This window comes from Phalangium opilio, unplaced genomic scaffold, assembly GCF_054372755.1.
Source record: "Phalangium opilio isolate 3A_F unplaced genomic scaffold, DU_Popi_V2 ptg000003l_1, whole genome shotgun sequence".
Lineage (NCBI taxonomy): Eukaryota > Metazoa > Arthropoda > Arachnida > Opiliones > Phalangiidae > Phalangium > Phalangium opilio.
This window is the reverse complement of record NW_028324145.1, coordinates 9921424-9933943: the sequence shown is the minus strand read 5'-3', so window position 1 is coordinate 9933943 and position 12520 is coordinate 9921424. Positions and strand designations below refer to the sequence as shown.

At 33.0% G+C, this 12520-nt stretch overlaps 3 protein-coding genes across 6 annotated transcripts in view; 1 reads left to right on the top strand and 2 right to left on the bottom strand.

The window, feature by feature from the left end:
- Window positions 1-1956: 1956 nt before the first annotated feature.
- On the bottom strand, window positions 1957-3805 carry LOC149717700 (ras-related protein Rab-20-like). The gene is made up of 7 exons (XM_089840560.1): window positions 3586-3805; window positions 3208-3328; window positions 3048-3141; window positions 2915-2971; window positions 2733-2845; window positions 2574-2670; window positions 1957-2511 (listed from the first exon to the last, which is right to left on the bottom strand). Exons 2-7 carry the CDS (start codon window positions 3321-3323, stop codon window positions 2218-2220), a joined length of 771 nt encoding a protein of 256 aa, XP_089696686.1. The 5' UTR covers window positions 3324-3328; window positions 3586-3805; the 3' UTR covers window positions 1957-2217.
- Window positions 3805-7263, top strand: T3dh (Type III alcohol dehydrogenase). 2 transcript variants are annotated; one of them, XM_089840555.1, is made up of 13 exons: window positions 3805-3883; window positions 4012-4108; window positions 4187-4242; window positions 4306-4364; window positions 4436-4644; window positions 4713-4909; window positions 4992-5069; window positions 5138-5243; window positions 5844-5996; window positions 6063-6161; window positions 6495-6573; window positions 6647-6901; window positions 7054-7263. In XM_089840555.1, the coding sequence occupies exons 2-13, from the start codon at window positions 4056-4058 to the stop codon at window positions 7135-7137; spliced, it is 1428 nt and encodes a 475-aa protein (XP_089696681.1). In that variant the 5' UTR covers window positions 3805-3883; window positions 4012-4055; the 3' UTR covers window positions 7138-7263. The 2 variants fall into 2 exon arrangements, with proteins under 2 accessions (XP_089696681.1, XP_089696680.1); XM_089840554.1 differs by lacking the exon at window positions 3805-3883 and having other exon boundaries at window positions 3890-4108.
- A 112-nt stretch (window positions 7264-7375) lies between these two features.
- The window catches only part of Pino (protein pinocchio), a 37482-nt gene continuing 32337 nt past the window's right edge, over window positions 7376-12520 (bottom strand). For 2 of the 3 annotated variants that reach the window (XM_089840561.1, XM_089840562.1), the window contains 3 exons: window positions 10230-10518; window positions 9361-9490; window positions 7376-9268 (listed from right to left, as the gene is read on the bottom strand). In XM_089840561.1, coding sequence (XP_089696687.1) covers window positions 9116-9268; window positions 9361-9490; window positions 10230-10518 — 572 coding nt within the window. In that variant the 3' untranslated portion in view covers window positions 7376-9115. Of the gene's footprint in view, window positions 9269-9360; window positions 9491-10229; window positions 10519-11444; window positions 11776-12520 lie in introns of those variants that run through there. The other variant, XM_089840563.1, reaches the window with a different exon arrangement.

Below are 12520 nucleotides of genomic sequence, written 5' to 3'. Positions count from 1 at the left end.
AAGGACGTTTCAAAGAAAACCCTTTTCGGGGTAAACCGTGAGTCCGTGACGCCATTCTTACAAATATTTGAAATATTTCACCCCCCCCCCCTTTTTTTGGATTGAATTAAAAGATTAAGGATAAATACTTTTAAAATTCTTGAAATTTTAGAATTAGAAAATTCGGTTTAGTAGAACGATTTCTTTTTTAATAAATAATGGCTCCCTATTGTCTCCTTCCTACATCTTAAAAGATTATAATATGGGTGGTTAAATAAACACGATATATTTTAAAATTAGTTTTCAGAGAAACGACGTGTAATTTTAAAACGTTAAAAATATATTTCTTTGTTTGTTGCTGTGCAAGATACACCCTAGAGTAGAAGTCTATAAATTGAAGTAAATACTTCATGGCTTCATCTGAATTATATTTGTTATAAACTAACCTAAAATTTGCATAATATAATCAAACAAATATATGTATATACCCAACTAATTTACTTCTAAAGATGGGCTTCTAAAACTTTTACGATACCAAGAAATTATTCAACAATGATGACGTCATTGTCTTGTCTACAGGTCGATCATTCGTTCTTCGGTTCATCTATTTTTTCGTAACCGTTCCGTTTCCGGTGAAATACGCGTTAGGCTTAACATATTCTACTAGTTTGCTATGACAAGGCCCATAGGGTAATATATAGAGGCTAATGAACGATACATCAAATTCTAGACTAATGGGGACTTGGGGAGACTAAAGGGTAAATATAAATACCCCCCACACCACATCACAAGTTAGCAACAAGGATGATATATCATAAGAGAGGAATCTACGTTTGTTTGGTATTTGCCCTTCGATTTGTTCATGCGTAAAAAGAGGACGTCTTGAATGGCAAAGCCGAACTAAGGTCAAATACACAAAGTTTAACCCCTTTATTGTCTTACGGAGATAGCGATACCCATTCTTATATAAAGGAGTTTGAAGAGCCATTGAGAATAACAAATACTATAAACCAAGGCTTAAAGGGCGGTTGAAACTTGAAAGCCTGATATAAACTTCGTTTTAGTTGTCATTTTAAGTGGCGATTGTTTTGTTTCTACTTTAAATAATAATTTCATCGTTACTTTAATATTATTTTGTCTACCAAGGAAAAATTAAGGAAAAAAATTACTTTGGGAAAATAAAATTACGAAAATTATGGAAATTAGCCGTAGAAAATGTTCAGTGGTGCGTCCAGTAAAAGACGGCAAGATTGACAACTAACAATTAGCATAACTCGCGACGATGTTTCTTACGTTCAAAAATGCACACACACACACAACATACGGATTTCTGAAATCTGTCCTTAAGATAAATGTTTAAATTTTGTGAAATAAAAAAAGAGGCTCGATTCGCTAGAATGACCCCAGTCACTCCGTGTCAAAAACATACGGCGATTAGTTAAGTAGGGACCGCCCGCTTACTTTGCATACGATTTCACACAAATTATAACCTTGTCTTACCATAGGATGGTGTTAGTTATCGCAAAATGAGTCAGTTACAAGAAAAACAAAAGCCTTTTGTCCAAATCACAACCCTCATTGCGATTGAAACCACGTTGAAACGTGTCTAAAATTTATAAGGCTAACCAAGGCTTAGCTATCCCAGCGTGAAGATGGCTTCAATTTCACTTTCTAACAACTTTTAGGCCTAGTTTTTATAATTATTTCGAAACTTACTTACATATTAATGAAGATCTTTAATATTTTACTGCTGAATCACATTTTGAACGCGATTTTAAAACAATTTAAAGAACTAAAAGCGAAAAGCAACGCTACATTCACTTTGAAAAGCCGGTGCTGAATAAAAAATCATGGTTATCAGCGGAAAGCGCGTGGCCATCTGGCGGTAAAAAAAGAAAATGGCGCGAATCCAAAACAGTAAGGGAAATAAGCAATCTTTTAAGTGGACACTTATTTAAATAAAAATACATTAATAAATGCTTTATTTAAAATGTTTTAATATTTTTATTCATGATTAATTTTAAAATATATTTCATGGCACTCTTCCAGACTATACATAATTGGAAAATTATTACTTATGGCATAATAAAAATTGTAAATATGACAGATAATGGAATTTGTAAGAGAGTATACTAAATAAAATTATAAAATAGGATCATTGTAGATATAAGAATGTTACAGGGGGGACCCAAACCTAAAATGCAAACCATTGGGCTCTGGGAGAATATTTTAAGACTGTCACGTAGAACAACATTTCCAACTTTCAGCATGTTTTTGAGAAGGGAGGTCATTTAGTGACCGAGATAGTGTTATACCACCATGACCAACATTTTGAAAACCTTGAATTGTATTGGTAGAATCAGAACGAGGTTTGTTGCCTCTATTTGGGTAGAAATGTTCAAATATTAGCTCAAACACTTGGTCCACATTGTACCCAGTTCGACTAGAGGTTTCGAAATAAGGAACTTCATTTGTTTCACAATAAGTCTCATTTATGCTTCTAGCAAATTCTTTGGCTTCATCTGGATTTACCTTTAAAAAATTATCATAAACAGATTAATCCTTGTTTTAATTGTAAATTAAAAATTTAATACTTCTCGGTCTTTTGTGGATAATAAGTCAAACTTTGAACCCACTACAACTTTTAAAACAAAGCCTTCAAGGCTGCTTAATAAGGGCAAATACCTGGTCCTAAAACAAATCGGAATTAAGAGTATAAAACTGAAGTGATAAATATATACAGGAACACTAACTTTAATGTTTCAAAGGTTTCATGTTGGGTCAAATCAAACATGAGTATGGCCCCTGAAGAATTCCTAATGTAAAATAAATTTAGACCTTGATATTTCTCTTCCCCCGCAGTATCCTTTTTTATTAAAAAAAAGAGTGTGAATAAATTGTCAATAAAATAATGTTTAATTAAAAATATATTTACCCATAATGCTATATTAAAATTTCCCCATTGTTTCATTAAGAATGAAGCTCCAATTGTCTATTTTTTTAGATAAGTGCATGAATTATTTGTAAATATAATTTGTATGTTCTATAGAAATTAAATTAATGCATACAGCTACTGTTTCCTGAAATCTCCTTTCCATATAACGCAAAAGTAAAGAAGTTTTCCCAACATCCTGATCCCCAAGAAGAACAACTTTCAAATCACTGTAAAAACACACTAACCTCAATTGTCATCTTATTTTTTTATATAAAAAACATTCTGATGCTTACGCCTTCTTCATTGTAATTGAATTTTTCTTTTCCTTTCTTTTCTGAGCACTTTTAGGACTGGGAGAATGTGAATCCCATGGACCTCCATCCCCACCATGCAGATGTTTGGAAGACATCACACCTACCCAGTGATTAGCTTTATTACCCAATTTAAATTTAGTTTATAAGAGATAAAAGTGAACATTTCCATGTGATAAGAGATTACTTCATCACTACTATATTAAGTAAGTAATACTTTTTTATGGGCGCGTGTCAACGAACTACTGACAGCTGTCATGTAAATGTCAAAAAAGAAAACATGTGGAGGTACCTAGCTGGCAATGGCATCTTGGTACACACCACCAAGATAAAATAGCAAAGGCCTACAATAAATCTTACTTTTCAAGGCCTGTTTTCCCGTCTTGAAGCATAAACAGCGATAATATCGAATACTGACGCTAATTGAGATAAATTTGATCGCTGGTACAATTAATTACTGATTAGAATTAAGTACAACTACAACAACCGATTACGCGGCATATACCCACGTCGCCTCCGCGATAGCGTGGCAGCACTGCAATTTTCGCGCGAAAGAAATTTCGAAAAATCATGCAAGTATGACGTCAAGGGCCCGGGAAAAAACAAGGCCGTGAGATCGCGCTATCATTGGCTGATAAGCTAAAAAAAAAGTTTCAAGGTAACCTTGACACAGTCAATGGTCGAGCATAGTAGTTACTAGTTACCCCCTGCTGCTGTCCGTCATTCATAAATTTTTACTACCAATTGTCCTGTTGTATACCGGTCTATTTTGGCCTATTTTTATAGGATTTTCGTCTATTTGCCAACGCTGTGTCGAACGAGTGTAAATAATGGTTTCCCGAGAAGTGGCAACGAGCTTGATTAAAGCGATATCAATTTCGAAGTAATTTTAATTATTTAATTTAATGACATATTTATTATTAATTTCAAGTTTAATTTAATTTTTTTAAATCTTAAACAGTTGCCGTTGTCCAGCTCATAGTAATTCATCTTTCCAACAAATCGCGTCACCTCAATGTATAGATACTGCAACTAAAACCACCTTTAATTTTACTTAATTAACATTAAATTTAATTACAGTTAACTTTATTCGAAAAAAAGCTAGGGAGGCTTTAGTTTCAACTGATTATGCATTCGAAGTATTTTTAAATATTTTTAGAAATACAAAAAATAGGAAAAATTAAAAATAATTAATAATTAAAATAATTAGATGAAAACTTCAAACATCAGGTATGGTCCTGGTGTTACCAAGGAAGTTGGGATGGATTTAAAACAATGGAATGCTAAGAAAGTTTGCATCCTAACTGACCCAAACTTAGCCAAATTACCTCCTCTTAAAGTTGTTCTAGATTCATTACACAAAAATCAAGTTAATTACGAATTATACCAAGATGTTAGAGTAGAACCTACGGATAAAAGGTTAAATTATTACACGTTTAAAATTAACACGCATTAACTAATGCAAAATTTAAAATTAAATAAAATAGTTTCAAAGATGCCATAACCTTTGCTAAAAAAGGTCAATTTGATGTTTTTGTGGCTATCGGAGGCGGATCTGTTATGGATACAGCCAAAGCCGCTAATCTGTATTCTTCAGATCCCGAAGCTGACTTCTTAGATTATGTTAACGCTCCAGTAGGGAAAGGAAAACCCGTAACTTGCAAACTAAAGCCCATGATCGCGAGTAAATGTTCTTCATAGTTTACTTAAATTGATACTAAATTAATTCTAATTAAGACAATTAATTAATTAATTAATTAATTTAGTTCCTACAACTGCCGGTACTGGCAGTGAAACTACTGGAATAGCCATATTTGATTACATCGCCTTAAAAACTAAAACTGGTGATTAATTTGCCAACCAAAATCCAAATATATAATTATTAAACTAATGACAAATTTAAATTAATTAGGGATTGCTAATAGAGCATTATGTCCAACTCTGGGTATAGTAGACCCCTTACATCTGAAACATTTGCCTAATAGAGTGGCGGCTTTCAGTGGATTTGACGTTCTTTGGTATAACACCAACCATAAGAAAATAATATATAGCTCCCTCTAAGTATGAAACTCTCCATTTAAGCCATGATTGTAAACAGCATTTTCTTCCATTGAAATTTGTAAAAAGTTTCTAATGCCACCTATTAAGAGTTTTTGGCGTTAAAAAGATGAAATATTTGTTTAGAAAATTTTCAAATTTTATATTGTAATTAAATAGTTAAAGGTCTAGACATTATTATTATGATAATTATATCTGATTAAGTACATGTCAAAATGATCATAATAAATTAATAGATGGCGCGAGATTACGCCTACACTGGTATGAGGTATGTAGCATCTTGTATCTCTAGGGGCGCGGCGATATTTCCCCGGCCCATCGTGCCTTTCGCGGGCACCTTAGGTGGCGGCGGAGGTTTCGTCCCCCTTTTACTCGTAGTACTGAAACTTCTCCCACGGGGCGTAAAAGCGTAAGCGCGCCAAATTTGGGAGCAAATGCTGTAGTATGAAAATGTACTACGTTTCATACTTATAGGGAGCTATATATTATTTTCTTATGCACCAACTCAAATTATTATAGCAAAACATGTATTAAAAATAAAAAAAAAAAACATCTTTAAGTCATGCTCTAGAATCATACACTGCCATTCCTTACCATTTACGATCCCCGTGTCCTCAAACCCCTATGGAACGTCCAGCTTACCAAGGCAGCAATCCAGTTAGTGATATCTGGGCAATAAATACTCTTAACATGTTAAATAAATACTTTAAAAGGTATTTTGATAACTTAACATAAATGTTAAAGAAAAATTAAAATTAAAAATAACTTAATTCATATAGAGCTGTAGATGATCGCGGTGATATTGAAGCTCTTTCCCAAATGCATTTGGCTTCTACTTTTGCAGGGGTTGGGTTTGGAAATGCTGGAGTTCATTTATGGTACAATTATATCATAAGTGTATGAGATATGTTCCATAAGTATGTCACTACCCATACTTCGTAATGTTAGAGGCTTAATGAGAGCTAATTCAAGAACGATGTGAGAATTAACTACACTCGGTTTTGCAGTCCATCCTCCTCTTTAGTCTGTACTAAGCCTTTGACAAGGCCTCACCAGGTGTCGCTTTACGAGAATCTATGACGTTTCACCTACGTCACTTCATGACAAGCTCTCATTAACGAGTGACACACTTATGGAACATATCTTATAAACTTATGATTATATTTAATTACTAATTTAGTTTAATTATTTATAACTTAATTAAACTCTAGTCATGGAATGTCTTACCCAATATCAGGACAAGTTAAGAATTACACTGTACCTGATTATAAAGCTGATCATTCCATAATTGTATGAACTTAATTAATTAAGCTTAAAATAATATAAAAAAGAACTTAATTAATTATAATTATTATTATTATAGCCTCACGGGTTATCTGTAGTGATTACCGCCCCCGCTGTCTTTAAATTCACAGCTCCAGCTTGCCCTGAACGTCATTTAGAAGCTGCTAAAGCCTTGGGAAAAGACGTAACTAACGTTAAGAAAGATGATGCCGGCGCAGTTTTATCCGATACTGTAAAAGAATTCATGAGTTACATGAAGATTGATAATGGACTCAATGCTCTTGGTTTTACAACTACCGATATTCCACAACTTGTCAAACAAACCTTGCCTCAGGTTACTAACTATTTAGTTTACTAACCCTTCCTCCATTTTCACTAAAAAATAGAAATTTAAATTAATTAATTTATTTCTATCTGTTCTAAATTAATTTTAAATAATTTACAGGAAAGAGTTAAATTTAAATTAATTTTAAAATTAATTTACAGGAAAGAGTTACTAAACTATCACCCAGAGCTCATACCGAAGAAACCTTAGCGAAAATCTTTGAAAATTCCATGACTGTTTACTAATTAAATGAATTATACTAATTTCAAAGTTATTGCATAATATTGCATAATTAAAAATACTATTTTTTTATATCTTTATACCTGTAATCATTAAATAATAATAATTAATAAAGTTAATTATATCTCCAATTATTTGAGTCATGAATTAATTTTAAGCATACATACCTGTTAGCCAATCCACTTCATTCTTGATTAATTAATATAATAATTAATCCCTGTAATTGAATAAAGAACGGATTAATTATATCTTTTATTATTTTTATCCAGGATAAAATATTTTATTAAATGAAAAAGGGGGGGGGGGGAAATATTCACATGAAAAACAAAAACAATTCAACCTATACATTTAAAAAACAAGGTTTTTCATTGATTGATAATATTCCAACGCAAATAAATACTTTTTACAAATTTGGTTGAAGAATTAATTATCCATTTTTTTTGAATTTTTTTAATTTTATAGTTTTTCATTTAGTTAATTAATTAATTAAATTAAGATTGATTGAAGTCTTACCTCCTAGGTATATTAATTAGTCATCTCTTTTACAAAACAAAAAAAGGCGAGATTTAAGACTTCCCCAAATTCTATCAAAAAAAAAAAAAAAAAAAAGATCACTTGGAACAACAGCAAGAAAAAAAACGTGGCGGAGAATTGAAGTTGAAGACAAGTTAAAGTAATATTAATTATAATTAAATTAATTAATTAATTATCTCACTCTCTTTAAACTATTCGGAAGCACGCGTTTTCGGTAATTTTAATTTTAAGCTAAAAACTGTAGTAACGAGACAGGCTTTTAAAAATCTCTTATTTCTTTTTTTTTATGCTTTTTTAAACTGTTTGTTTTTTTTTAAGGGTTTTTATAAAAAAATATAAAACGTCAAAGTTTTTTTATTTAACATCTTTTCTTTTAAATTTAATTTAACTTCCATAAGCTCTAGTTATATATTTTTACTTTGCCATAAATCTCTTTTTATGATAGGCAACAAAGTAAATAAACTTTGATCGGAGGAAATATTTCTCTTTTAAGTTTTAACCATTAGTTTAGTTGCCAATTAAAAAAGCTCTGAACTTGTTAATTTAATTTGATTTAATTTAATTATTCTGATTCATTAACGAGGAGGGAAATGGGCGGAAAAAACAAAACAAAAAACAAATTAATCTAATGAATATTATTTACGTTAAATGAAAATGATAACTTAAAAATTTAAAGATGGGCTGTACAAAAATATGGTTCGATATTAATTTTTTTTTTTTTCATTTAACTTTTGTTACGTAGCTCTAAGACCATTGTCTTAGACAATGGTCTTAGCGTAGCTGGAGTTTTGATGTTTTTTTTTTTACTTATTTTTACACAGTTTTTGTTAAAAAATACTTAAATGATGGCACGAAAAATGTTTGGAACAAATTAATAGTTGCGTTAAACCTCTCCGTAAACTTCCAACCCAAAATACTTAACTCGTGTTTAATAATCCCTTTTCATCAGAGAAAATTAAACCCTTACCCCCAAAATATTGTTTTCTATTGTTCGTAAACACGATAAACTTAACTAACTTCGGATGATTTTTATATTATTTTCTCTGTTTTTTAAGTTTAAAACCATTCTTAGCGACTTTATCGAAAAAAACAAAAAAACTTAACGTATAAAGTTGAAATCGAAAAAACCAAATAAAGGAAAATAAAAAAAAAAAAATAATTAAATTATTTTCAAATGTGAAAAATTAAATTAAAATTTAAAATAACAGGTCGATGGATTTGATGTAAAAGAAACCCTTACCGTTGACCATTCATTACCTGTTTAACTATAATTTGCGAGCACATTTGGTTTCAATTAATTTTCTTTTTCTCCCTACCTAGTTTTTCGCTTCTCGTTGGCGGTAGTCCTATTTTATTATCAAGTATTTAAAAAATACCGAGATCATTCTGATACAGGGGGGGGGGGAAGGGGGGAGGGAAGTAATGGATGGACTATTCGGGAACGCATCCTCATAATGGGGTCGTCAATTGGTCCAACGCTTTCGAAAGCAAATTGTCGCAGGTTTCGGTACTTAGTTTGTTCTGCAAAAGCCCTTGTAATAGTTCGTTTTTGTTGTAGAGCTTGCAATCACCTTGCCATTGTGCTTTGTGCGCTTTGTGAGACTATTGGTTCAAAGCGAGTAATGTCGTTAGGCTTAATGTCTCTTAATAAATAATTAATTAAATCAAATTGATAGAGTGTGTTGAACACTTACTCCCGCTAAGTCTCGTGTCCAGACAGTTTTGCATTGTCCCTCGCATTGGGGGCAAGGGCGTTGCATGGAATAACCTCCGCATTCCCTGCAATCCAGGGAGACATGGTCTTCTTGCCAACTAACTCCGCATCTAATTAAAAAAAAATATATAATATTCAATTAACTATAGCGTATTTTGTCGTTAAATGAAACGACTTTATTATAAATCTATTTGAAACACTACTATAAAATAAACTGTTCCGAATTTTCACGGAGAAACACGCTGAAGTTTACAACATAAAACATTAGATTTGAAGAACTACCTAAGACGTTATTTGTTATTCTAAAAACTAGAAAACCTCCAAGCTTAAATTTCCGTATAGGTAACCTTCAGTTCTTCTAAAATAGCAAACAAACGCTAGCAACCTTCAATCATGTCACCACCTTGGATAACTTAAGGTTATATACAGGGTGTTACTGAAAGGTAAGGACAGCGTTCTATGAACGATTTCAACTTCAAGGCGAAACTGTTTTATAACATTTTGCCGTCCGGACCACCCACCGTTTTCGAGTTATGATTTATTGAAGTGTTTTACATATGACCCCTTAAAACGAACATGAGAAACAGAAAGACCATGATTAAACACTAAAAAAAACATAACTCGAAAACTGTGGCCCTTGGGACAAAATGTCGTAGATGTTACAATTTTGACTCAAATTCACCCAAAAGAACGTCACCCTTAATTTCTAACACACCCTTCATAAACACCCTGTAGGCTAAAGGAAGCGATACGCCTTATTTATCTCTAGGCAAGTAAAAGGGAAGAGATACGCTCCAGGCAAGTGGGAGAGAGGTTAAGTTAAATGACAAAGAGAATAAGTACACTCACGTAAAACAGGAGTTGTAGTGATTCCTGAGTCCTTCGATAGTTAACATGGTTGTGTCCGTGCCCAAACTTCCGTGATCGTCGATGCTGTTTGTATCGCTTTCCAATTCCTCTACTCCGAAACTATTTAAATAATTTGGATGATTGGACCAGCCAAAGGCGAAAACGCTGTGATGTCTGGGATGATTCAAGTTATTTCTGTTGTAATTTTCGATGTTTTCCAACTTGTAAAACGACTGAGACGTCGATAGCTGGAGAATCGAATCGGATTTTGATTGTCTGATGTGAATACCTATTCAAAAACGGAAAAACAAACGAAAATACGTCAAGTTCTGGTTGGAAAAACGTAGAATCTAATGTATGCTTATTTTATATAATAATAATAATAAAAACAAGATTTATTTTAAGGTAATTAATGCCAGTATGAAAAGTTTAATAAAAATAACGCCTCGAAAAAAAGGGGAAATATTTTGGGGTGGGAAGTAACTAGGAACCAGTTATTATAACGGACCCGGAAGAGAATATACGGTTTTTGAAGTTACGGTTTTTCTAAAAGGTGTATATGTATGCCTATATACCTATGACGGTTTCTGACGGGGAAACGAATTTAGCAACCCGACCCGATTAAAAGCTTTCAAATATATTTCAGCCCAAAGGGTAACAACAGCCCGCGGTTATAAAAAAAAAGGTACCGTTATAAAATAAAAGAGGATATAGAAATACAGGTTGCGGTGATAAACAGTGAGTTCTGATTCTCTAGGATGTCGCTCTCGTTCTATCTCTCTCTCAAAAACATTTTATTATTTGTTATATAATTTATTTGCATATTATTATATTATTTTATATTCTTTAAAATATTGTACAGACTGGCTGTACGTTTTACTACAATTACATTTTAAGTAAAAGGCAGCAGGTTACGTTTGAATTGAAATAAATTAACTCTTCCTTCTAACATTAAGCGATAAAAATTTAAGTTTCCCTATTATTATCAAAATATTTCGATTTTATTTCCTTAGACTTCAATTCAATTTCCCCAAACTTAAAAATAATTATCCGAAGAGGTTTTTTATATTTATAGATTTTGAAAAAAAATAAAAAAAAATAATAATTTATCGAAATTTCAATTTGAATTGAAACAAATTTATTTAAGTACTTCAGATAACTTTCAAACGCGTCGTAATTACGAATTAAATAATTAACTAAAAAACAACAACTTACATTTATTATCCCCTGTTTCGTTCTCCATATTTTAAGAATTAATTTTAATTAATTCAATTCGATTAAATTTTCGTAATAATATTTCCGTGGGGGATTATAAAGCGCTTATATTCAACACCAAAACACAAAATATTCCAATATTCGTAAACACCAAAAAACAACTAGAAACAACCGACAACCGGACACAATCAACCGGGACTCCTTTCACCGCCTTTTCCAAAAAGGTTCTGACTTTAATTTTGGAAAAGCAACGCCTATATACAGGGCCGAATATCCAAATCTCCGGTTCGTCCTTCGGGTGGTTAGATTTTCTAAAACTTCCTCATCGTCGTCACAACTGTCATTGACGCTACGGAGCGAGCGCGCGCATAGGAGAAAAGCTACAGCCTACAAGAGCGCGAGCGTGACGTCACGCCGTGAAAAACCTTGACGTCATATACAGCGGCGCGCGCTTTTGTAGCCTTCGCGTTCGTCAAGGGAATGCGAAGGGAAAGCCTAACCTTTTCTACATATATTATATTGTCAAGATTATTTTCCATGGAAATTAGATTTTATTACAAGAACAAGGATGATTCGATATAATTTTAGGCCTAAAATGATTTAGCATTTTTATCCGGAGGCTGACTCCGCTTACCATCCATACATACATATCGAATTTCTTTCGAAGGACATTGCGGCAAAGCTACACATACAGACTGCGGAGGATTAAGGCGGGAAGCTGGGTATTCGCGTTCTACCCATGAATAGAGACAATAATAGGCTAACACCACCGGCCACTAACGTTTCCCGCTTTGTCCCCTATTCCACGAGATACCACGGAAAGAAAAGGCTAGCTATAGCAGACAGACTCTGTCCGGGGCTCGCTCTTGGCTGCGAAAAATCACCTTGGGCCTTGGGTACACTTCGGGTCAGGGTCAAACGCGGAGGGGGAAACGAAAAATCTATTTTTCTAGGTACGTGTACCACCGAGAAGACGGGGATTGCGTTCGAAAATTGGATAGAATAAAAATGCCTTTCTCCCCTCCAGTTGACGAGTTTAAAGTCAGGGCCATGACGTCGCAAAAGATGTCAAAAGA

Coding starts and splice junctions, on each gene's coding strand:
- LOC149717700 (XM_089840560.1), bottom strand. CDS start 3,323: ATGTCTTCCAAACATCTGCATGGTGGGGATGGAGGTCCATGGGATTCA. Junction 2,972..3,047: donor GATTTCAGGAAACAGTAGCT/GTATGCATTAAT, acceptor CTAAAAAAATAG/ACAATTGGAGCTTCATTCTT. Junction 2,512..2,573: donor TATCCACAAAAGACCGAGAA/GTATTAAATTTT, acceptor AATTTTTTAAAG/GTAAATCCAGATGAAGCCAA.
- T3dh (XM_089840555.1), top strand. CDS start 4,056: ATGGTTTCCCGAGAAGTGGCAACGAGCTTGATTAAAGCGATATCAATT. Junction 5,070..5,137: donor CGCCTTAAAAACTAAAACTG/GTGATTAATTTG, acceptor TAAATTAATTAG/GGATTGCTAATAGAGCATTA. Junction 6,574..6,646: donor AAGCTGATCATTCCATAATT/GTATGAACTTAA, acceptor TTATTATTATAG/CCTCACGGGTTATCTGTAGT.